Source organism: Strix uralensis, chromosome 4, assembly GCF_047716275.1.
Source record: "Strix uralensis isolate ZFMK-TIS-50842 chromosome 4, bStrUra1, whole genome shotgun sequence".
Classification (NCBI taxonomy): domain Eukaryota; kingdom Metazoa; phylum Chordata; class Aves; order Strigiformes; family Strigidae; genus Strix; species Strix uralensis.
Window position 1 is genome coordinate 29545917 of NC_133975.1, and position 26590 is coordinate 29572506.

Consider the following 26590-nt stretch of genomic DNA (forward strand, 5'->3'; position numbering starts at 1 on the left):
ACTCTGTAAGTCACTTAAGCAGTTGTTTTGAGTACTAGAAATTATCCAAGTATGCTACAAGAAGCAGTAAGGAGAGGTAAGATCCTCTTTGCAACTATTTTCCTCTTGCTGCAAAATATGACAGATTTTCTAACAAACAACTGTTCAAAGTAGCTCAAGGGTCTGGCTCTCAAACTCAGCAGCCACTGGCATGGCTCTTGATATGTCTTTTCTGGAAGCAGCACCAGAATATGCAGCTCTTGTTCCCAAATGTCTGTACCTGTTTCTGTGCTGCTTTCAGTTTTGCAGTAACAGCTGCTGGTAGGCTGTATAGTAAGCCAGGTCAAATAACTGATTCAGCCGAAAAGTAATGTGATCAAAAAAAAAAGTTTTTTTTTTTTCTCATCTGACAACTGAATTGGCACCTCCAAAGGGATATAGGCAAAGCAGGAATAAGATGCCAGGAGAGGGAGAGGTAGAAATTGGTAAAGCTGACAAAAGCATTAAATAAAATATACAACTAACCATCCTGCAGGGACTCTCCACACAACCTGGTAAATTATGTAACTAGTGTTCATTACTTTCTCTGGCATTTCCTTGTGTCTTCACATTAGTATCTCCACTGGTCAAAGCACTGCCACAGCCATGCCCTATTGATAAATTCATTATTGCTATTTCACAGATTAAAATGGTAAGAGGGTAAATGACTTGCAAAAGATTATAAATGAAGTTGGTATGCCAGAGCTCAAAATACAGCATGAAGATCACTCTTAGAACACGTAACTGTTGACTGTACCTGTGCTGGCTAAAGGTCACATTTGCGGTTCAGTAGACAACCTGACAGAAGGCAGACTGATGAACGTTTTCAGCTACTGCTGGTCCTCATTACTGTTCTCTCCCCAACTCCATCCCTTCAGTTGTTCCAGGATAACTGCTTCTGCAGCCACACAGTAAGTCATATTCAGGTATTGAGCCAAGTTAAAAACAACTGCCGGGTATTTTGCTGAATTATTTTTTCAGCCAAAACTGTTTAAGGAAAATTTTAAACTGGCATGGCTACCAGAGGAAATATTAATCATACTTCAGCCTTGCTATAGAGCACTGTGGGGTAATGACACAGGCGATGAATGATGATAAATCTAAGGCCTCAGGCAGAATAAAGGAACCAGTAATACAACTGTGAGAGACTGCTGGGGCATGGAGCCGGGGGGGATGGGGACAACCTGAAAAACCCAGGAAACATGCAAAAATTATGGGAAGAAGAAAACTGAGATTATCCTTTGTGTTTCTACAGTCCTGGAATCAGTTAATCAAGTAGAAGTGACAAGCTGACACACTAGCCATTCTTAGTTCTAATTGTCATTAATACTTTCTGGGATTTTCTAACAGTAAAGACTTCCACAGAATATAAACATTACAGAAGGAAGTTTCTACAGTGAACACCCACACCCAGCATTATGGTTTTGTAGAGTGATAGTTCTTGTGAAATCTTTCTCTGTACCCTCTCACATTACTCCAACATGCAGAGCAGCATATTCAAAGTCACTGAACAGAGCTACATGAGGCAAGCTCATAAAAATCACAATATAATGTTTTGATTTGTAAAAATTGATTCATAGATAAATGGGCTGTTTAAGGTTTCAATTTCACATAATCAAGAAAATAAAATATTTTTGTCTTTCATTGTTCAGTTTTCATCTTTATCTTGCAAGCTATGTCGAAAGATTGCATTTTCTTTTCTATTTTATCTCCAGAGATGGGTTTAAACTGAAATTCCCTTCTTTACATAGTAACGAAACCTGAAAAGAAAGCAAGATTATTTTAGATTTTTGTGGTTATTTCACTTGACAAAATTATATTGAATCCATATAGTAACATTTAGGGAAGGCATCTCAACTCCATGCAACACTTTGTAGTACTGAATGCAAAGCTAGCTGCACGTATGTTTCTGACTTCCCACCTTGTTTTTAGCATAAATGCATGTACTGTTTTCTTGAAACAGGTTCCTGTGTACTTACAAAGATGCATAATTAACCTGTAAAAGGACTACACAGGACGCACAGTCTTAGAAACACCTAACATCTTAAAGGACAAAAAAGGCCTTAGAGGTGATCCTGGCAAAAGGCAGCAGCAGCTCAGTTCCACCGAGGTGGGAGACTGAAGAATGGATCCACCTGTTTACATGAGACTGAGGCCTACTATTAATTCGCTGAATTGCTGGTAGATGCCCACTCATCTGTCCTGCAGGGACTGAGTATGACGATTTACAGTTAGCGCAGAAAGTCAGTTCTCACTCATACACTGTCTGGGTCTGTGTCTGGTTTTGGTAGCAGGGGAGGGGCCTACAGCAGTGGCCCCCTGTGAGAAGCTTCTCAAAGCTCCCTGGCTCCAAGCTGGACCCACCTTTGCACCGAGGCTGGGCCAATTTGCTGTGCCTCTGCGATAACATATTTAAGAAGGGGAACTTGGGAGGAGGACTTAGACTTGTGAGGAGGAGTTGCAAGGAGAACATCTGTGTGAACACCAAGGTCAGCAGAAGAAAGGAGGAGAAAGGGGGGGGAGGTGTGGCAGAGCAGAGACTTCTCTGTATCCTGTGGTGAGACGGCAGGGCCACTCCCCCCACCACCCATGGGGGTCTATGGTGAAGCAGATACCGATTTGCAGCCTGTGGGGGCCCCATTCCGGAGCAGGTGACTGTGCCCAAAAAAGGCTGGGACCCCATGGGAACAAGGCCCCGCTGTTGTAGTTTGGCACTGGCAACACACGGGGGTGACCCACACGCCCGTGGGAGTGACTCATGTCGGAGTCAGTTTGTGGAGGACTGTCTCCTGCAAGAGGGGGACCATGATGGAACAGGGGAGGAATGCCAGGAGTTCCCCCCTGTCCCGAGGTGCAAGAAGCGGCAGGACTGACTGCACTCCCCATTCCCTGGCCCCTGCACCTCTGGGGGGGGCAGGTACAGATATCGTGAGCAAAGCTGAGCCCAGGAAGAAGGGAGGGATGGAGGAAGGTGTTTTCAAGATGTGGTAATGCTTTTCATGGTCCTACTCTGCCTGTTAAGTGTTGCTGTTGTTAGTGTCTGTATTGAATTTCAAGTTCTTTTTTTCTTCCCCTAATGAGTTTGTCTTTTGCCTGTGCCTTAAAGGATGAAATCATCCCTCCTTGTCCTTATCTCAAGTTCCGGGGTCTTTTGCTTCCCTCCTTCTCAGCGCTGTGGGGAAAGCGGGGAGTGAGCAGCTGAGTGGTCCTCATTTGCCCTCTGAGCTCCAACCACAACACACATTTATAAATATTTGATCTGCTGCCACAAGGTTGGCAGTTACATATGAGCCACAAGACGAATGTCCTTTCCAAGAGATTGAAAAAGCCTAGTTTATACAATGAGAAGGAAAAAGATGGAGATATTGAATGGGTTGCCTGCAGAATGGAAAAGCATGCCATCTGTTTATAGGCTATGAGAACACGAAAGTCTCAGAACCAAGTAAGATGAAAAAATTGGACTGGAATCTGTTCTGTGGGTCCACACAGATGCCTTGTATTTTCTCCTCTAAAACTTACATGTCCAATTAACTATTCATAGAATCATTGAATTGTAGAATGGTATGGATTGGAAAAGACCTTAAAGATCATCTAGTTCCAACCCTCCTGCCATAAGCAGGGACACCTTCCACTAGACCAGGTTGCTCAAAGACCCGTCCAACCTGGCCTTGAACACTTCCAGGGAAGGGGGCAGCCACCACTTCTCTGGGCAACCTGTTCCAGTGTCTCACCACCCTCACAGTACAGAATTTCTTCCTTATATCTAATCGAAATCTACCCTCTTTCAGTTTAAAACCATTACCTCTCAACTTATCACTAATCACTACACTCCTTGATAAGGAGTCCCTCCCCATCTTTCCTGGAGCCCCCTTTAAGTACTAGAAGGCCACTATAAGGTCTCCCTGGAGCCTTCTCTTCTCCAGGCTGAACAACCCCAACTCTCTCAGCCTGTCCTCATAAGAGAGGTGCTCCATCCCCCTGATCATCTTCGTGGCCTCCTCTGGACCCACTCAAGCGGCTCCATGTCCTTATGTGGGGGGCCCCAGAGCTGAACACAGTACTGCAGGTGGCATCTCATAAGAGCAGACTAGAGGGGGAGAATCACCTCCCTCGACCTGCTGGTCACACTTCTCTTGATGCAGCCCAGGATACGGTTGGCTTTCTGGGCTGCAGACGCACATTGCTGGCTCATATTTGGTTTTCCATCTGCTAATACTCCCAAGTCCTTCTCTGCAGGGCAGCTCTCAATCCACTCATCTCTCAGCCTGTATTTGTGCTTGGGATTGCCCTGACCCACGTGCAGGACCTTGCACTTGGCCTTGTGGAACTTCATGAGGTTCACACAGGCCCACCTCTCCAGCCTGTCCAGGTCCCTCTGGATGACATCCCTTCCCTCCAGCATGTCGACAGCACCACACAGCTTGGTGTCATCAGCAAACTTGCTGAGGGTGCACTCAATCCCACTGTCCATGTTGTCAAGAGAGATGTTAAACAGCCCTGGTCCCGAAACCACCATTCACCACTTGAACATTGAGCCGTTGACCATAACTTTTTGAGTGTGACCATTCAGCCAATTCCTTATTCACTGAGTGGTCAATCCATCAAATCCATGTCTCTCCAATTTAGAGATAAGGATGCCATGAGGGACAGTGTCCAATTCCTTAATAGGTCTGTATTCCTTAACAGTTGCCATATCTGGTGGCAACAGAAAAGTGACAGCTAAAGAGTTACACTTGCAAAAGTCTTAGAACGGATCACTGATATCCACAAGTACCACAGTCAACAAAGAGCTCACACAGAACTCTGACGGCTATTCTGACAGAGGAAGGAAATATAAATTCCAGATTCCAGTGGAAGTGGAACTGGGAACAAATCCAAAGATACCGTTAGATTTAAAAGACTCCTCTTATGCATCCAGAAATGAATAAAGGAGGCAGCAGCTGCTGTTGAATTTCACATCTTCTACATCAGCTGCTGTTGAATTTAACACCTCTTTCAGGACTAGCAGTGTTCTTCAGACAATGTGGCCAAACTCATCTGTAAGGATGAACACATACAGTCTCTACAATGCAGGTTAGAATTTTTAGTCAGTGTAATAATTTATTTTGTAGACAAAACCCAGATAAATTATTTTGACCAAAATGCAGAGTAATTTCTATCTGGAATTAGCAACAAACAGAAATTCAGAAATTCATTCTGACCTTTCAGTCACTTTCTGGATATGACAGCACCATATGTAACAGCTGAGGTTATAACACTACAACAATCAAAAACACCTAATGTATACCCTGTAAAGCAGAAGGACTTTGTTCTACCATACTTAGCAAAGTGCTACATAAATTTTGCCACATAGCATTGAAATCATTACCACAAAAAAACTAGCAAAATGATTTAATGTGTTTTGTATGATGACCTGACAATCTGTCCTGACTAAAGCAGCCAGCCGTTACATATTTCTCTTACTGATCCCACCACTTGAATCAAACATGTCAGTGAAAATGGGAGAGATGTAGTAAATTAATTAATTAGAGCTATAGTTTAGCCAGGAATCAATTTAAATAAATATTATTAAGAATATTTCTACAATTATGAGCTATTTTTACAATCTTGTACCATCTGCCAAAACTTCTCCTAAATTAAATCAAATATCTGAAAATTCTTGACTGATATTTAGCATGCAAATGCTGAACACACTGTTGATTTAGTTTACTCTACAGAAATGTCACTTGCAAAAAAAAAAGTTCCTAATATGCCTGAGAATCCAGGTTACAAGATCTTCTGATGTTGGCAAACAAAATTCACACTTGGCAAAGACAAGCTGCCACAGTGAAATGGAAGTCCTCTGAATCACACAAGGCTATTTCAACCACAGCATCGCTACAGAAATTCTGAAATAACAGTGAGTAAACCATACACTGCATAGCTGTTCTAACTATTTGTACGACCAGCATAATAAAGGCACCCAAAACAGCACTGTACCTAAAGGACAGTCTCCCATTTCCACAGATCACTACGATCGGTACACTTAATTTCACATAGCTTTCCAGAACTCATGCTTCCCTGTACACTTCAGAGCACTGTTGAAAGGAAGACCTCAAGAATCAGCCTAAGTTAAAACCTTTTGAGCTGCATCCTGTCAGGAATCTTAAAGAATCACAAACACACCCATCACTCATTTACATTCCAGGCTCCTCTCTATTGAGTAGAAATTCACTGTCATCCATTATCATACTGCTTCCTCACATTAAAGTTGTTTCACAAACACTTCAAGGTGTCATCAAAAGAAAGAAGCTGTCCTACCCCTCCTCAGCTTGGCTTCTGAACCTCTCCCCACCTCTCTTCCCTCACTCTTTGTGCCAGCATGACACTTCATGCTGTTACACAATGAATCTGCTCTGATTTATTGTCACTTCCAATTTGTCAACAGAGACAAGTGTAAGGTCTTGCACCTGGGAAAGCATAATCCAGGAGTGCAGCACAGGCTGAGATCTACCTGGCTGGAGAGCAGCTCTGTGGAAAGGCACCTGGGTGTCCTGGAGGACAAGCAGCTCAATATGAGTGAAGTGAGCAGTGTGCTGCAGTGGCACAGAAAGCCAACAGGATGCTGGGTTGTATCAACAAAGGACATCACCAGCAGAGATCAAGAAGTCATTATCCCACTCTGCTCAGCGCTTGTCAGGCCACACCTGGAATACTGTGTTCAGTTTTGGTCCCTGCCATACAAAAAAGATGTGGACAGGCTGGAGAGGGTCCAGAGGAGGGCCACAGAGATGATCAAAGGACTGTGAAGCCTGCCAGATGAGGAAAGGCTGAGAGAATTGGGTTTGTTCAGCCTTGAGAAGAGAAGGCTTAGGGGAGACCTTATGACCATGTTCCAGTATTTAAAGGGTGGCTACAAAGAAGATGGAGACTCCCTTTTTACAAGGAGAAAAGATGAAAAGATGAGGAAAAGAAGAGAGGTAATGGGTACAAGTTACTATTCACAAGATTCCAACTGGACACAAGAGGAAGATTTTTCACAATAAGAACAATCAGCTGCTGGAGTAATCTCCCCAAGGAAGTGGTAGATACCCCAACATTGGACCCTTTCAAGATCCAGCTGACAGGTGTGGCTACACCACACTTTTGCCAAGAAAGGTTGAACCAGATGATCCTTGAGGTCCCTTCCAACCTGGTATTCTATGATTCTATAATTGAATTTAATTCAGATCAGTTTCCTGATCCAATCTGTAATGGAGCTGAACAAATACTCCTGCTAGGAAAGGGCACTGCTGAGCTGGGGAATAACAAGCAAGGAAATAGGATAAGATTGATTCTTTCAGCAGCGCTACTAAAGTACATCAATTTAAAATCTACCATGAAACAGTGGTCTAGAACATGTTCTCCAGAAAGGTTGTGGGAACCTCCACCCTTAGTGATACTCAGAACTCAACTGGAAATGGTCCTGAGCGATCTCATCCATCTTTAAAGTTGGCCCTGATCTGAGCAAGGGGTGGACTAAAAGAGCTCCAGAGGTCCCTTCCCACCTGCGTGATCCTGTGATTCTAATTCGCCTATCCTGCTCAGCCTGTGAGTCATAAGCCTGGTGCTTACCATTACAGTCTCCAGCAGGGTGACAGTAACTTCTCACAGGAGAGACAAACTTATGAAAGGTTAGTATGTCTCACCAACTGAACTCTCGTTAGTTTTTAACTGCAGATGTTTTAAAAGGTATCTGTTAATAAGCTGGGCACTAAAAGAGGCTAAACATGAGCTGAAAAGCCTATGAATTCTTCGAGAATCTTTTAACCACTGTTCAGTCCAACCCCCTTTTTTTTAATTAACTTCTGCACAAGATGTACTCATATCTCCTAGAGGAATTTTGCTACAGTAAGATAAAATGTTCCCTCATCTATATGCTTCTGGTTTTGAGTCCAGGTGCACAGGTCTGATAGTAAGCTATCAGTGTTAATACTCCTGCAGTGTTTGTGAAAGTGTAAGGTTTTACTGAAAGCTCCTGTCCTACAATTATTGCAATTTATTAAATGAAATAAATCTAATTTTGTAAAAACAAAGTGTGTTTTTCTAGCAGATATATTAAACTGCCAAACAAACATTAACAAAAAGCCATGTTCATTTATGATTTGTTGTAAACAATTACTTCCATTACTTAAATGATCAGCATTTATTTATAAATAATAATATATTGCATGTGTAGGAGGATGACCTGTGATCCTCAGTTAACATACCAACTTAGAAATCAAAAACTACAGCTTACGTTAGATAATACACACAACAAATCATTACGACAACAGGCCTGGAGGCAATCAATCAGTAAAATATGCATTCATAAAATAACCAGTCCTCCTGATTTTCTTTTCTGCCTTCTTCCCTTAACTCCTCTGAGCAGCATTCTGAAATATGTTTTCAAAGGGACATTCCCACGCCCAGATTGTTCTCAAAAATGTTTCTCTGCTTGATAACCTTCTAACTCTGTTCTATCCATAATTCCCCCCAACACACACACTTTGAAAGAAGATTCTTTTGTGATTTGGAAAAGTTTTTGTGTTCAGTATGTTAGATCAGTGGAGAGGGTGAAACACTGTGTGCAAGTTTTATGCTGCCTTCCCACTGCTGGCTTCACACCCACTGGGCCACAGACTTCATTCTGGCTCGTGGAGGATGCCACTGCCTATATCTCTATAGTATTTTTCTAGCTTTTAATTTTTTAATTTATTTCTTAAGCAATCCCTTCCTTCTGTACATTGACTTCTTTACAAATTATACATACCAGTAACTGTGAACAGCCTCTTTGTGCATGGAGAAAGGGCAGTTCTCTGAATGGGGGAAAAACAAAATTTTCTCCAGGGTCTAACTTCTCTGTCCTGCTTTCCATATATTTTATCCCTGGTTTGTCCTTCCCCTACACTGCATCTGCCACCTACTGGTATGTTACTGTAAAAGAGTTTGGCATCAAACACAATTTCAGGCCCTTTTATGTAAGGGCCTGTACCTAGCTCCAGTGCCACCCCAGCTATTGGGAGGGAGGGTCAGTGATGTGGAGCGTCTTACGCCCACCCACGCTAGCTGAGCTATGACATTGATAGACAAGCTTTCAGAAACTCTATCATTTTTCAAAGACATGTCAAAATTTGGGGATAAACTTCTGTAGGTATAGCAATAGGTACATAAACTTTATAAACAGAAGTTCCCCTAAAGTAAACATTTTCTCTTCTACTTCCCTTATCTTCCTAGCTTCCAACAGCCATGATAAAGAGCTTACCACTTATTAGAACAACCTCCCTGCCAAATTTCAAGTTCCATTGCTCGAATACTTGGAGATACTAGGAACTGTTGGTGATTACAGGAATGCTTTTTCATAAGCAACTCATTTTTCATTCTGTTTTTGCCCAGGACAGATATCAGGCATAAAAAAATTTAAATGGTGCACCTTTTTTTTCCCAAAAATATTATACACATCTAGAAAAGGGGTCCTCTTCTGTTGTTAATAAACTTTAAATACAGGCATTTGGGCCAATGCCACATCCTTACCTATACTTTCCCTAGCACTCCTTGCAAAAATAAACTTTATATTTGTCACCTTTACACTGTTTCAGCTTGGGACCAAGTAGTAATGACTCCTAAGGTGATGAGTATGACATGTTGACTTCAAGGTCTGAGTACTGAGAGGCAATGCAAAGCGTAATCTTCTCATTAGCACATTTCGTTCTGCCTTATAAGTAACAGTTACACAATACTAATAAAATAACTCATGAAGTCTAAAATTATTCATGAGTTACACAGGCTGTGTTGAGAAGAAAGATATATCTTCAGAAATGTTACTTCTTGAATGTTGTTTCTTCAAGTTTCATCATTTGTTTCTGGGCAAGATGGTCAATGCCAATCTTTCAGAAATACATGAGCATTCCTTTCTTTGAAGTCAGATGTAAACCAGCTGTTTCTTAACTCAATGTCTCACTTGTGCCTCATGAAAAACATGCTCTAGTCGTAGGAGAGCAGAAATAAAATTTTGTTTCTTGAACAATTATCTTTCCTCAGAGTGGGAGGCGGGGTTTGAGGATTTGTTTTCCTCTAATTCCTTTCTCCATGCAAATATTCCTTCACTTTCTGAATCTGCATGTCATAGATTTTCTTTGTTCCTATGTATCCATTTATTACTTACCCAATTTTCTGTTTGAACTATCTCTAATTTGATTCACTGTCCTTTTTTTTTAGGAAAAGAATTCAGGTATGTTCAGCACATTCACTGAAACATGTTTTCAATCATGACCTTGCATATGACATCTGTTATTGTACATAAATATTTCCAAAAGTACACAGGAACTGTTTAGTGCTATTTTACAGATATCTTAAGCAGACATTTTTGCTACTTTGAATCTCTACCCTGTGCATTACACCTGCCGACCATTTCACCTTCTTGTTGCTGTAAATCAGTTCTATTTCACCTTGAATTACTGCATTATCAATTTGAAGGTAGGCTGGAGCTGAAACTGAGTATTTATATATTGTGCAGGAAACACTTTACTAAATGTTTCTCATGGCGTGTTGACTATCTGCCATTAGCAACTCTATCCTCAACGTTTTACTTCTGAAAGAATTAGAGCATACAATTACTATTATTATAATTATTGGTGAAAATACAACTATTGAAAGGCATATCGACTGGTACAAAGGGCACAATGAAAGAAAAAGTATTCATTTGTTCTGCTGGTCTGGGCTTTCTCAAGTAAAACACACCCCTTGTGTTCCTCAGTTTTTCTGCTAAACAGTAACAATCAATTTCCCTTGTAGAATGCTTGAAATTGACAATGAAAGACACAAAAATGAACAACCATGGCAAACAGAGCACTCTATTTGTGCACTCACAACTACATCACACTCTCCTCCTCTCTAACTTTTGGTTCACTTTTGACAGGATTTGACTATACATGTCTTTCATTAGCTGGATCTCCAAGGCTGTGTGGTTCAAGTCACAACTGTGTTTATATGAACCACAACTAGATTTAAAAACTGAAGGCTGGATTATGACGTGGTTATGTATCCAAAGACAGATTTTACAAGAGTGTGTTTATTTGTACATCATCAGTCTGTTGGATCCCCAAGGGCTCAAAGCCAAGGTATGGCAACATTTAAAACAAAACACATGTGATTTCAGACATTCTAGATATAAAGCACTTCATCCACTGAACATCACCTCTGCTTTGCTCATGATTAAAAAGTTGAAGTTTATAATCTTCTGTTTCAAGGCTGATGAATAGAATAGATGGATCTCCTTGACTGAGAGAAAACCATTGCCAAAATTCCATCTGGAATAGCCTCTTTGAGTCACATTAAGTTGCTTGGTCTAAAGAGGCACCATCAAAAAGCAAGCATATTAAAAGGATGATGCAACTCCCAGAGGGTGTGAAAAGCCAGACTGCAAACTCAGGAAACAACTAGTAGCCACTTTATAAGCATCTGGAAGCAGTCTCCACCCCATGTGCTTGGGTCATGGCAAGAAATACACTGGATGGAGTCATGAAAAGAACATAAAAAGACAAGGCAGTGGTGGGTAGGAGAAGAATTCCCACCTTCCTCCTCAGAGGACTGATAAGGGAACATCACCAATGCTATAGCTTAGCTTTTTTAATCAGGCAGCACCAAATCTAATGAAACCATAGCAGATAGGATTATGATAGGGGATTCTAAACGTCCTTCCAGGATGGTTTCTCAATACAGTTACTTCAAAAATTACTCTGAAACTGTAACTTCGCAAGTGTGTAAAATTTAAACATTTCTTAAAAGCTGCAGAATTTATTAAATTATTATTATTAAATTATTAAATTATTATTACATTACAGCTGTTTGTGCAACTATAATTTGACATCTTCATGCAGGTGCATTATAAAAAGACAGCACAGCAGCCGTGTCACGGACTACCTATCAGACTATTTATTCTGAGTTCCTAGCAGCTGCTATTTTGTTTTGGCATATTTCCCCGCTTTTGTTACCAAAATTAGGTAGATTAAAACAAGATTGAAACATGGCAGTGGAGGATTGCCTATCCAAACTCATACATATTCATACATCATTCATACACAATTAAACCCATTATGGACTTTGCAAAATAGATACTGACTTAAATGTATGCTGATAGCTTCCTGTTCAAAGTCTTAAAATAAAAATTCTCACTAGCTATGTGAACAAGATCTATGTGACTCAGTCAATTTTTCCTCCTAAACACTTCAAAAGTCGCAATTAACTCTAAAAAATAGGTTTTATATGTCTTGTTATTTTAAAAAGTCTAGATGTGCACTGTAATAAAATAAAATCAAATAAAGATTGATTTCACTGTATGCAGAAGAAACAAAGAACATGGGTAAGCTTACAGTGCAGTTCACAAAAGCAGGAAAAGGGAAATAGCCACATCACCGATCTCATTCATAGGTTATACAAAACATGACAGACAGAGATCCCTTACTCTATGAAATTTGATTCTTTTCCATATTCTAAGAGAACTTGAAAGAAATTTTCTTCCTCTCCTTCCTTGTACCTCACCCCAAACTTGTTTTAAACTGTTGTCAGTTTACAATAAAAGACACCACACGTATTTCTGGATTTGTTTTTTGGACCTAATATTTCATCCTAGTTTATGTCCATAATGAAAATGAGACATTTTATTTTCTTCCTTTTTATAAATTACAGAAAATAGATTAAGACAATGAACAGGAAAAAAACCACAAAACTGAATTTGACACTATGAGTCACAACAGAGCAGCTCTTCAAAGGATGTTTGACTGCATACAAACTATTCACAGCTTCTTAGAACCTTTTTCCTATCAACTTAATTTTCACTAGCTAATTTCCTCCGCCCCCAACATACCATGTAGCCCTGTTCCAATCTCTTTGGCTTTCTACAAGTCTTCATCTGGCTACTGTTGTGTGTAGCATAGATATTACAGCACAACAAAAATATTTGTAACATATAGACATTAACATGATAAACTCCTTTGTAAGAAAGAAAGCATCTTTCCTTCAATATATTATTTTCTCTTTTAGAATGAGCCTGAAAGAAACGAATAAAAAAAAAAAAAAAAAAGTCAAATTATGGCAGTTTTTTTCCTCTTACATTCAGTAGGTATTAGATCACAGCTAAAGTGAATAAATGAAAATGAGTGAAATAAATTTGCAGACTTTAATCGAGAGAAAAAATCATTTTGTACCTAAAGGCCCAGGGTATAAATGTTATAGGTTCAGTTCTCTGCTCTACTGCAAATTTCTTGCTTTGTCTTGGCTTCCCTAGCTATTAGTGTGACAGTATTACTTTCTTTTCCTATCTTTTACTTGTTTTGTTCAGCTGGGCTATAAACTTTCAGTGGCAGGAGGCTGCCCCTCCCCAGCATAAAAAGCCATGATGTCAGATGGACTCTTTGAGCCCTAACTGAAGACAAACCACTTCACAACTTTATATTCAAAGACGTCTCACATGAAAAAAAAGCACAGTGAGTAAACAGGTACAAAAATGCAAGGTCCATTAAGAATTTTACCTTGAGAGAATATTATACTTTTTAATTTGCATTGCCCTAATACTATTTTTTAGGCAAAGCTTAAATTAAGTTTGACCTCCAAAGATTTGAGACTCTGGGGATCTATCAGTGGAAGGCATCTCCTTGGCTTTCTGGAATACACTTCTACACAGAGGATTAGTGGAAGTACTCAAGCTATTCGTTTCTGCTTTAGAAGACGGCATGACAGCAAAGAGGTATTATGAGAATTGATAACCTTCAAATTTATTCCCAGCATAAAAAGTCTGAAATAAGCCGTGTACATAGGCCTTCAGGATCTTATATAGCTTGCCTATTTTACCAAGTCTTTCAATGAAACATGAGTATTCACAGCACAGGAAATATTAGAAAGCATCATTCAAGGAGTCTGCATTATGCAGTTACAGGCTGACCCACTATTAACTTCTCTACTGATTTTAAATCTTTAAATTTTACATTAATTTTAGATTTAAAATACACCTTTTTTTTCTTTCAAAAATCTGAAAACACTGCACACTAATTTTTTCAGATTTTTTTTGGTCTTCTTGAATGCAACAGCTGTAGTCTGCAGGACTTGTAGAATCCAATGGAGGTGAGTTGCTATAAATAAACATCCACTACCTTGCAGTAACTGACCTTTGGCCCACTCTTAGTGTCTCCCAATGGTAACGTAGAATTCACAAGCTTAAACGATTAATCATGACCAACAGCTCTGAGAACAGATCTTTCTTACAATGAATAAATAAGTACCAGTGTTGCATTTGGTGGTAATAGGTTGAAGACTAATACTACACAAAAGGACAAATTTACTACCTTGAAGGTTTCAGAAGTCATTAGTAAAGCACATCTAGTTAAACACTAGTTTAAGATGTCCTTGCATCATTGGTGTTACTTTTCAGGATTGAGCCATGTTCTCTTAGTAGTGCTGCTGGACTTAAGACAGGTTTTCTTCAGTCTGATTTTGAAGTCATAGTGGAAAGATCTCATCCATTCACCCAAAGAGGAAGAAGTTTCATAATGCCTTCAAATAAACAGTCTCTTACTATACCAATTATGAGCAAGTAATAAGCAAGCAAAAAGTCTTATTGCACTTCAACTTTCCGCGTTCCATTCTCACACAGGTTTTAGCTGTACTTTCAAACTTTACCTTTACTGGAAATAAGTATTTTAAAGGTACTGTTACATATTTTCTTAAAAGAGCTGGGCTAGCTGATTGTACAACCAGTTGATGGAATTAAATACGGCTTTTTAAATTAATATATTTTTAGTGCCACACATGATTTTCATTGCAGTAAAACACAGAAAAACAATTTTTTAAGAGCAGCAGCATTGTGGTAGCATTCAGAAATCCCTAACTAGACTGTGTGTTATACAAACACTGAAGATGCTCTCTGCCTAGAAACTTAAATCTCCTTCAAGTGTTAATGATTACAATGTTTATAAACACATGAAAGATAAATGTGAAACAGAAATAAGTTTAAATACCAGAGCAAAGCAATGCAATGACAGCACACTGGATGCCAAAGATGAGGTTTGTAACTTTCCTTCTTGTTGCTTCTTGTAATGCATTGTTACAATTATCGCTCCCATGGCTGCAGCTGCCAACACAGACTCTCTTGACAATACCTAAGATTAGACATCTGAGCATCACATAAGTTTCATTTCTTCTCTGCTGTGTATGCAGCATTTGTCAAATTATGCTTTACATTAATTTGAAACAATTGCTCTATAAAACAAAGAAGTATCAATAGATGAAAAATTATGATCAGAGATGCACTGGCAATTAGAATGAAACAGCTGTAATTGACTGGAGGAACTAGTGACAATGTCAGTAACAACTGTTCTCCATATTAGTGTATGTTTTATGATACTGTATGTTAAAAACAACCACAGTCTCAAAAAAAGGGACATATGGGGATACCCCATACAGCATAATGGTGGATACCCCATTCACTATCATCACAGTTTATCCACAATAGCTCTTCTGCTTCTCCTTCATTATGTTTCTGCTTCCCAGATTCCTCTATTCAACAGACCTAAAAGAACCTGCCTCTTCCATTTTCCTATCGGCACTCAACACATACAGAGTAACTTCTCCCTGTTACACCAAGAGCTTTTCATTCCAACCAAGAGCTTTCTCCAGATCTCACGGGGGGTGGGGGGGTGGGGGGGAAGGGAAGGTGTTAAATAACTACTTCATGCAGATACAATGCTTCTTAAAATCATTATTCTTGGCTTTGAAATACACCTGTTTGCCTGCAATAATTGGGTGCTACAAGAAAAACAGTAATCACAGAAATCACTCTGTTGACTGCAGTATTCTCTTTAAAGAAGAAAGCAGCCGTTAAACTAGGACAACTGAGGTTTACCAAACTAGATTTAACAAACCAGCACTTTGTCAGTCCACCCTTATGGTTCTTCCTGTGGTTGCCACTCAGCCTACATTTTCAGTGTCACCCATGACACACTCCAGAGACATATGATTACTTAAAGTGAAGTCAGATTCTAATGTAATCCTGTATCATTTAGAGTCTCACATTGGACTTCCTTCCCAATCAGCCTGCAGGGGCCAAAACAATTTGCACCATGATTTTAAATTAAGAATAGAGGGAGGCATTGTGACCTCAAGAACATAAACCAGGACATGGAAATCCAGTGTCAGCTTTGACATTAAAAATTAACAGCAGAAGGTTGCTGCTGTGAAAAAAAAAAACCAAAACCAAACAACCACACACACAAAAAAACCTCTGACTCTTGAATTTCAAAGTATTGGTTGCCACCCAAAACCAGAGCAAAAACTGGCATGTTCCAAACATTAGTTTAACTTCTGTTCTTTTTTGAATTAGCAAGGCAGTGGTCATAATGTAAGCCCTGCAACAAAGATGTCTTCAGAAAAGAAATGGAAAAGGAAAGGTAAAAATCTTTTCACAACTCTATTTGATTTATTTGCACTTTTGACACACACTGATCACTCTCAAAAGGTTTGTGAAAGTCAAATTCCAAACAAGGCAGAGTAAGTGAAGCAACAGAGAAATGGCCTCTTCTGTTGTTGAATGTTTAAATGCATCAATTTGTTATCTTAGCCACTTTTCTTATCTCGTTCTATGATTTCTAGAGACAACAGAGAGCTTAAGGCTGTATGTTATCAGATTCTTTAACTGGAACAAATGTAATACTGAATTGAAGCAGGGGGACTACAATTAATCACACCCTGAATTAAACAGGGTTAACTGAACATAGTTTTTGGTAGTCTAACAAAGATACGCATACAGGTCTATTTGGATTAAACAGCTCAGCCTGTCTAATGGTCAGTCTTGTTCCACCATTACCCATGCTGCCTTACCTCCACCGTAATCCTATCCAGATAATCACCTGTACACTTTTTTCCTGGGTTATTTTTCTGTCAGTTTAGTGAGATTAATCGGCCAATCCAATGGAAATGCAATGGAAATGGCTGGCAAATATTGCCTGGAGTGGGACTGTACCTTTCATTGACAACTGTATTTTAGACCAGCTTACCTCATCTCATAGAACTGTTTTCATAAGCATCCTATCCTTTCTAAACTGCACAGCTTTCAGCTTCTTGGTTCTTGCTATGTTAATTGAATAGCTTATTCAACTGCCATATTCTCTTCCACTGAATTTTGCAGTGGAGAAATTGGAAATTAAAATAGGGACAAAGAAATCTACCCTCTCTTTCCCCCTCCAGAAACATGAGAGACTGTATACATATTAAAAAAAAAAAAAAAAATCTTTTTTTCCTTTTTGTGCCATATTTTGATTTTAGCACTGTTAAACTCACTGATCCTTTTTCAAATCAAATTCATTGAAAAAACCGCATGATACTAACGCTGCGTAATTATGTAAATGCAGAAAACAAGACATGCTTGTTCAGCTTCCAAAACAGTTTATCTCACTCTGAATACATCCTGCTATACTAATACCATAACATAAATTTAAAATATTAACTTTTCTGAAGGAAAAGACTAAAAAAAATTGAAGTTTAATTTAACTAACAGCCACCACACTTTATGCCAATACTATAAATAGCCAATGCATTTATATTGTTACGAAGCATTCCATTTCAGCACATCCCGACTGGAGAAATGAGGTACAAGAATTCTGGACAGCCTTTTTTAAGAAAATAAGCCTGACTGCCCTAATATTATAGTTTTATTCCATACAGTGGCAGTATTTTTTCTAAGAGAACTCTTGCAGTTAGCTTCTCATGGCAGAAATGTTGTGAATAGCTTTGACAGACAGGAGTTTTGCAATGAGAAGGTCATTGGCTTAGTTTGGATCTTCCCTTGTCTGATTAGACAGAGAGCATTTTACCACAATTGGCTCTAGTCACTGACTGATTTTCATTCCCAAATACCTGTCATCACCGTCACTGATGCATTCAGGAAGAGCAAGACTACAGCCAAACAGCATGATGTGTTGATAGCAGCTGAGACGACTGAGATAACTGAAGAACTTCAGGAACTTTTCCATTTCAATACTTTTGACAATGGAAAGAACTGAAGTTATAGTGGTGTAGTTATATGGCAGCATTTGGCACTGGCTGTTGGTGATATTTATGCAGGCACCTGTGAAATCAAAACAATATATTTAGAACAAAAATATCACCATTTATTAGTTGGTTCAAAGCATATATTGAATTGACTAGTCGATACATACAATATATAAGCAATGCCTGTACCTCACAGATAAGATGTCATTCCATAATGCTATCATAATACTGTCAAAAAAATAAGTATCTAAGAAGAAAAGACAAGCTTGGTAGCTTAGTTTGGAAAAACAAATAAACTCCTAGATATTTTCACAATCCTCCAACTCTCTACAAATCTGGACTAGAAATAACACAAAACAAATTTCTTTCTGACATAGGTTGTATGAACACACCATAAGAACAGCCTGGATACAGCCAACCCTGTCTGAAACTAAGAACAGAAATCATACCAAAAAAAAAAATAAAGCTAATTGGGTTCTGAAGCTGCTCTGGTCTTGATGTTTCCATAAAGTTTCTCTTTTTGCTACCACTCTACTTTGCAGCTGCTTTTCCAGCCAAAATCATCAACTTGCTTACCCATTTTTACCACAGTGATGGTTTTACCTCCATAGTCTTTCTTCTCTATCCTACCAATATAGAATTATCTGATTTTACAAGTTGAACACTTACTCTGGCCTGAACTGTTGTCCCACTCTTGACCCACCAGAGCAACCTTTCTCTGCTAATGCCCTGTCATGTACAGTAGGCTCTCTCAGCTATGCATGATCAGCAGGTTAACTTACTGCATGAAGTTCTTAAGTTGTACAAGTCGTACACGAAGTTCAGAATTTTCATCAAGAACAAACTATTAAAATCTAGTATTTGTGACAGCTCTCTACTTTGATGAAGGCCTTTCTAGGCCATCTAATCAGGCTCTGGCAGCATTTTTTTCCACAGAACATTCCACACTGTACAATAAGCAGGGACCTCAGCCCGTTCTCAAGACCAGACTCTGCCACTAATCATGCTGTAAACAAATCAAACTCCTGTTAAATGACCATCCCAACTCTAGCCTTCTGAAGGGGGAAAACCCTCGAGCACACTTAAGCCTTAGTACTCCTGTTCTTGTTATCTGAGCAAAATGGACATAGGTAGCACCAAATGCTGTAGATCCTTTCCATCATCAGACATTTTGAGACTGGCTTCTTCCAAGAACTATGTGGGTCATTTACATCCAACCTCCCAACTTGATAAAAGCCAGTAACGTAAAGCACACAGGATGCAGCTCTTAAGGGTTCAGCAAGTCCATCTCTTCCTCACCTGTCATTCTAGACACAGTCTTCACTCTCCAAATGAACTAGTGGCAAATTCTGGTATCTATGGACTAATACAACCTCACATATGAGTAGGGAAAGCAAAGCATAATGAAGAAAAATTTCATTAGAGCTTTTTCAAGTTGCAATGTCTTTGAAGAGATGGGCAAAAAAGGTGGGTTTCAAATTTTCTCTAGACTTTGTAAAAAACAATCCTTATTTTTTCAGTGCCTGATGAGTATACTAAAATAGCTTTCCACAGGAAAGAGGAAAGGGAACAAAGGTGGAGGGAGGGGAAGGAAATTTCCTTCAGAATCACAAAGTTTTCTTTTTAAAGATGCCATCTCTTTAATGACTACTCACTTTGTTACTTTTGCACAGAATCTTGACCTGCTATAAAACCATAAAATCTGCCTCCATTTTTTGCATTATATTTTGCACTTGAACAAACTCATTGCCATTTATTTGCACTGCAAAGATTTTTTTCTTTATAACATTTTTATTGCTTGGAAAAACTTAAGAAACTGAAGTTCTGATTTAAGATTAAAAATATTGAAGCTTTTACAGCAGAAATTCTTTAAACTGCTAAACTCCCCACAGTTATCTCTTGCCTACATTCTTTTGCTGATGCTGGGGCTACATTTTCAGTAACTGTTGTGATAAAAGGATAACATACCCACACAAAATTCTGGGTCTCCCGCACCCCCAAAAATTTCACACTAAAGTTAAGTAAATAAATCAAATTAACCTAAGGCGGGGGAGGGGATGGGACAAGGGGGATGGGTGTCACTGGGGAGGGGCACATAGGGCTTACACAAGTGAAATTTCAACATGATTCACAAAATCATCATGTATCTCCTGATGCACAATTGCAAAATAGTCCCCGCCATGGCACGTGCCAAGCAGCAGCGACATTTTGACTGAGATTATGTACATGGACTGCTTTAGATCTTTTAAAATTCACACAGTCCTGACAGAGAAGGGCTACAGTTCCTTGGAGCTATCTAACGTTTTAAGAGTACTCAGTGGCTGGACACAGAGCACTGAATTCAACATTCATGGCCAAAAAGATGGAATTTTATAGCAATTATACAATAATTTTTAAAACAGAGATGGAAGGAGGGACTAAACCCAGGACCTGTCCTTACAACAGAATCATGATCCATCTTCAGTTCCATGAATCTTGCATTCCTGTAAAAGGACATCAGTTCAGTATTAATCCCAGGCACATCCCTACCCTGGAACACTCTTCTGGAAAGCAGGAGCCTGGGTTAGAACCTCGTCTTTTTAACACAGGTCCTCAATCCACCTCTTCTGGTTTTTGTTCTATCACCCACCCAGCAAATAAATCACAGTTCAACACGTGAGTGTCCCATACCCTATACACCTCTGAGTCAAAAAGCATAATTTTAGGGTACCAGCAATTGTTGTATCACAGTGTTATGTACCTCCTGGATTCTCACTGCAGTAGTAACAAGTGCTACAGTCTCAAAAACCTTCTGTGGTAAATTAAAGAAACCTACCTTGTGTTCGTACACATTCAGTTCTGCACAGGACTAATGAGCTCAGGAACAGCACCCCACTGGCTCACTTAAACCACACGGAGCTGCAGAGCACAGATGCATCAGCCCCCTTCAAGCTAGCCCACAGACCTCTAGCCCAGCAGCAGGCAGGTATATCCTTATTGCTTTGCGGGGGACCTCTCAAGTTCCACACAGCTGCATAAGTTGGTCATACTTTGAGTAACACATTATTTCAGAGCAAGGTTGTTTCACCTAAACTGAGACCAGTAGAAAACTCAAAAATTCTCTATTCTGATCATTTGCACAGAACAAGTCCCTCCATTAATTCTTGAAACAAGCCCAATAGCTTGTGATAGATGGAACGTATCCTTCAGACAGGCAAGTCTGCTCTGTGCCAAATTGCTCTGTACGTAAGCAAATAGTGACACAGACACAGCATTCTACAGAACAAGGAATAATTTTTTTAAAGGACATTAAAAGTAGGATAAAGTCTATTTAAAATATAAACAAAAGGGACTGCTTATTTAATAAGTAGGTATTTAAAGAGATAAGGTAAAAATATTTTTTAGTAAGAATAACAGGTTTGGGGTTTTTCTTCAAATAAACAGAAAATTTGAATAATTACACTGACAAACAACCACAGCTATAAGAAGAGAATGCAGTAACCCTCAAAATGCTTAACTATTCTACCAAATTGCTAAATTCTGCTCCATATGTACAGGCTAAGTGTGTTTTATAAACTACGTGGCCCTGCAGTGCCAGAATGCTAATCTGATGACTGATGATATAACACACTAGTACTAAACATGTTTACAAACCAAGCAGGAAACAGACCAGAGAAGAAGATAAATGCTGAATACACATAGAAAAGCCTCAACCTATTTACTACTTTTCTCCAGTAAAGATTCATTAATTATAGGGAATACAAGGCATATAAACTAGTTTTCGCAATACCTAGGGAGGGGAAAAAAGAGCAGTGAATGGGAATAACAACATGTGAAAAAGCTGTTGATCAGAACAGCATGGTTCCTAATTATATGGGCCATTTCTGACATTCATCTAAATTAAGAGTTTTCTGTTTATCACCGGCTACTGCCAGATGGACTGAACTGGTAAAAAAAGGGCTTCCTTCTACTCCAACAACTGCAAAGCAAGTCTACAGTTTCATATTCAGTGCTGCTGAAACTAATTTAAACAACATATTTTTCGTTTCCCTCTCTCCTCTTCAGATTGTTCCCAGATTGCACTACCCATAGACTGCGTCTGCACAAAGTGAACTGGACTAGAGGACTGAGCTGACTGAAAACCACCTACATTCTTTTACAAAAGGCAATGTTTATGGCAGCCCCAAAGACATGCAACTAGAACTGCAGCTTATGCTTGATTAATCATTTTAGTTTTAAAACACTCAGCCATTCCTGTAATGATAAAGTCACGATTACTCTCCCAACACTCGTTGTTGCTTCTGGATGTTTTTGAGGCCATGAAACGAACTAGCTCTGGACATTAGCCTGACTGAAAAAAACAGCCTCTCCTCTCCTGCTGCACTTTTTAAATTTTTTGGTGAGCGCAGGGTGGAGGAGAGAAAGAGGGGAAAAAACCCCATTATTTTACCTGGATCAGATCATTGGCAGCAAAAACATTTGTTCTAGGACAAGAGAAGGGGCAGTGCGGTGGCAGGAACCAGCGGGTAAGATCAGAGCCTGCTCACAGCTCTGAAGCAGTGCTTTTGCAGAATGTGTCACCACTGCCCAGCACCATAAAGCACGTTGAAAGGGTTAGGAATATTTGAATTGCACCATCAGAATCAATTCCTGTGTGGTGAGAAATGAAAGATCTTTACTCTAAAAATGGATTAATAAATTTGGTGCAACTCTGCATTCTGAATGCATCAATTTTCTAATTTACACTATAAAAATAGATCTGGGATCTTTCCTCCTGGCATCAGACATTTTAAATGCAATGCAGTTAAATGATGCCTTCATTGGCATCAATGAAGCTAATGTGAACTGGTCTAGATCCTAGCTAGGGTCTATTTTTACTAGGATTGTCGTAGCAGATCTGCAAAACAAGCCTCTGTCTCAGGTATGCAAAGCACAACATAGTATATGAGAGTGCTTGAAGAGGAAAGTTTACAGCCTGATTTTGCTATCCCAGGTAAAGTTTGCTGACATTTCAATTAGAAAATAAACTTTTTAATCAGAGAAACTTTTGCAGAACACCTTTAAGTAGCTTATGGAAAATGAAACTTCAATTTGCAGCAGCAATCACCACCCACATCATTACAGAACTTAGCTTAGTACACTCTCAGTACTAAGTTGCACAGTTGCAATTCATAATCACTGGTAAAGCCTCAATAAACCCAAGGAAAAATGGCAACATTGACTTGGCTCTTTCATAGCAAAAGTTCTACTAACGTGGAATGAAATCTCATCTTTAATCCTAAAATTTCTTGAAAATTTCTCAGAATCCTATTAAAAAGAGCAAAACCAACCCAAACTCATGCATTCTTAGAAACTTGTTTAACTTGCCTACAGCAGCAATTTGCAGACTTCTTGACATGGGAATGACCTCAGCAAATCAATTTTTTTCCAATCCCAAGTTGCCATGTTCTCCTGACCTTAAAAGGGTCTTGCGACTCTGCTTGATTTCACAATCCCGTATGTGAGACATATGAAGCTACAGCATGCCTTTCTTACCTCCTCTGTCCTGTTGCTATTGAATATCCAGATTGTCATGGACTTTTGCTCCAGATCAAAGGAGCACAGCATTCCACCTAACATCTGGTCTTTTCAGCAAAACTTCTTTCCAAAACTCATTACTGTCTTCAAAAATTTTAATACCTCTTTTAATTTACTATGACATCTTAGTACATTTTTCATTTCAATTAAAACAGAAGATGGACAGATTTTCTTGGCCTCCCTCCAGCTATGAATTTCTCATGTACAGTCCACTTGGGACTGAACATCTGATATTGCATTTCAGATGTTTTCTCCGTAACTCAGGAAAAGCGCCCCAATAAGTGATTTTTCTGATACACTTCAATAGATGCCAGGAACTAGGATCCATCCTTTGGAATCCACCCAGCAGGGAAATCTACAAGCTGTCTTCTCCTTAGTCCAAGTATCAGGAGTTTAAACCAACTATTTCAAAACAAAAGCACATAGTCTCTGCAATTTTTCACATGAATGCTAGCTTCAAAACACGATTTCTGCAACACATGACGGCCTCCGTTTCCTGACACAAGGGACAGCTTGGCTGCCGAGTGTGTACATGGGTGACTGTTCCCTTCTAAACACATTCTCAGGCCCTTCCTTGTATTTTTTCCACACTCCTAGAAAAGTTACATATTTGTTCTCTTCCAGGACACTTTATACCGTAACAGAAAACACCAACCAATTCTTACAGAACAGCACACAGTCATATTACACTACTGAAGAAAATAAAAAGGATACATACACATTCTGGAGGAAAAACACCAACATTTCTACAAGTAGGAAGACCATTTGTTGACTGTTTTTTTAACCCCTCGGAAAAGTACAGTAAAATGCAGGATAACAGATCTTAAGAAATTTAAGAAACTAATTATATGATAAAAGATTAATAAAATCCATGTAGTAGTGGTGTCATACTCATAAGTTTTAACACTACAAGAAAAGTAAAGTCTGAAGGAAAAGATATTTTTAATTACAACACCTGACATAGAATAAAGTATTATTAGCATTTCTGTCAAAGGAAAATTCAGCCGATAGAATATAATGGTTTATAAGTGTCTTCTGGTCTTTACAGTCCCACCAACGGCTAAAACATATCACACCACCCTCCAGCCAAAAGCTTTCACTGTATTAACTACTGTTTTGTCTCTCATGAATATAATTTATTTCTCATGATTAAAATAAAATTTAGATATAATTTCTCTCACTTTTTTCCCCTGGGTTTTGCTTCCTCTTACATGAATTAGTGAGAGGATTATGCCCAGGAAAACTTGCCTGTTTTTCCCAGCTTTCTCAGTATCCTATCCCTGATATGGGGGGTCTGCAGGATGGACTCTGTGAGGAGAGGCTGGAGTTGCCCCATGCCAGACATGGCCGGTTCCAGCTGGCACCAACAGACCCACCGCAGGGCACAGCTGAGCCCCTCGGCCATGATGGCAGCACCTCGGGGGAAGTATGTTTAAAAAAGGCAAAATGCTGCACAGGGGAGTGAGAGTGAGGAAGAAAGAAGTGTGAAAAATAATCCTGTGAACACCGAGGGGAGAGAAGGAGGAGAGGAGAGGTGCTTCAGGCACCAGAGCAGAGACTCCCCTGCAGTCTGTGGAAGAGACCCTGGTGGAGCAGGTACCCATGCTGCAGCCTGTGGAGGACTCCACGCCAGAGCAGGTGGATATGTCCCGAAGGAACTGCAGCCTGTGGAGGACCCATACTGGAGCAGGCTTATCCTGAGGGACTGCAGCCCATAGAGAGGACCCACACAGCTGTTCTGGAACGACTGCAGCCCGTGCAGGGAACCAACACTGAAGCAGCGGAAAGTGTGAAGAAGAAGCAGCTGAGATGAACTGTCATGGACTGACTGAAACCCCCATTCTCCATCCTCCTGCGCTACTCACAGCAGTGAGGAGGTAGAGGAGATGGTGTGGTGGTTTAGTCCCTGCCGGGGTTCTAGATCACGCAGCCGCTGCCCCTCCCCCACAAAGGGAGGGAAATACAAAGCCCCGGGGCTGAGATAAGGAGAGGTTTAATACAACAGTGCAACAGCAACACAACAAACAACAACAATAACAATAACAGTAATAACAATGAACAGAGCAAAATATGTACCAATACAGCAGTGAGAGCAGAGATCCGCATAACACATGCGTTCACCAACTCTCCCGCGCTTTGGCGCCCAGAGGTGCCGTCAGCATGGTATTGAATAACCCGGCTAGAGCTTCCCCCCCACTGCTGGGGAAACTTAACCCTATCCTAGCTAAACTAGGACAGATGGAAATGGAGTGAAGTTGAGCCTGGGAAGAAGGGTGGGGCGGGGGGAAGGTGTTTTAGTTCTTGTATTTGTTTCTCACCATTCAACACTATTTTTAATTGGCAATACGTTCAATTAATTTTCTCCAAGCCAAGTCTGTTTTGCACCTGATAGCAACTGGTAAATCACCTTCCTGTCTTTCACTCAACCCAAGAAATTTTTCATCTTGTTTTCTCCCCTCAGCATCCTGTTGAGGGGAGAAAGCAGCTGGGTGGATATCTGGCAGCCCACCAAGGGAAACCCACCATAGTCTAATAAATTTTTTTTTTTTTTTCAAATTCAAGTAACATAGCCAAATAATTGAAAACACAAACAATTCTGCAAAGGAGATTTCATTTCAGCTCACACATTGCTGTATGTCTTTTTAAATCTTTTCTTTAGCTATCCCAGATCCCACTTAGCCACGTCAGACTTGGATAATTTTTATGTGCTTCTCACTGCATGAAGATGCCCATGACAGGGAAGATAAACCCCATGCCAACCAAGCACACCTTAAATAGACACACTAAACTCAGAGTCATGTGGAAAAATTTCCATGAAGTTGGGAAAGAAAGCCCAAGAGAAGGGGAAATGATGGGTCGGAAGGCTAGACAGAAGCAAGGAAGAGATGGGGACACATCAAAGATGCAGTAATAGAATTAGTCCTTTGGACAGTCTCTATGACAGGATATAATCCTGATGAGTCTCTGTGTCAGGCTACAT

General features: G+C 39.8%; 1 protein-coding gene across 6 annotated transcripts in view; it reads right to left on the reverse strand.

Annotated features, from left to right (window-relative positions):
• The window catches only part of CORIN (corin, serine peptidase), a 173940-nt gene that overhangs the window by 97642 nt on the left and 49708 nt on the right, over nucleotides 1–26590 (reverse strand). For all 6 annotated transcript variants that reach the window (XM_074866115.1, XM_074866112.1, XM_074866113.1 and 3 more), the window contains exon 4: nucleotides 17920–18130. In XM_074866115.1, coding sequence (XP_074722216.1) covers nucleotides 17920–18130 — 211 coding nt within the window. The remainder of the gene's footprint in view (nucleotides 1–17919; nucleotides 18131–26590) is intronic.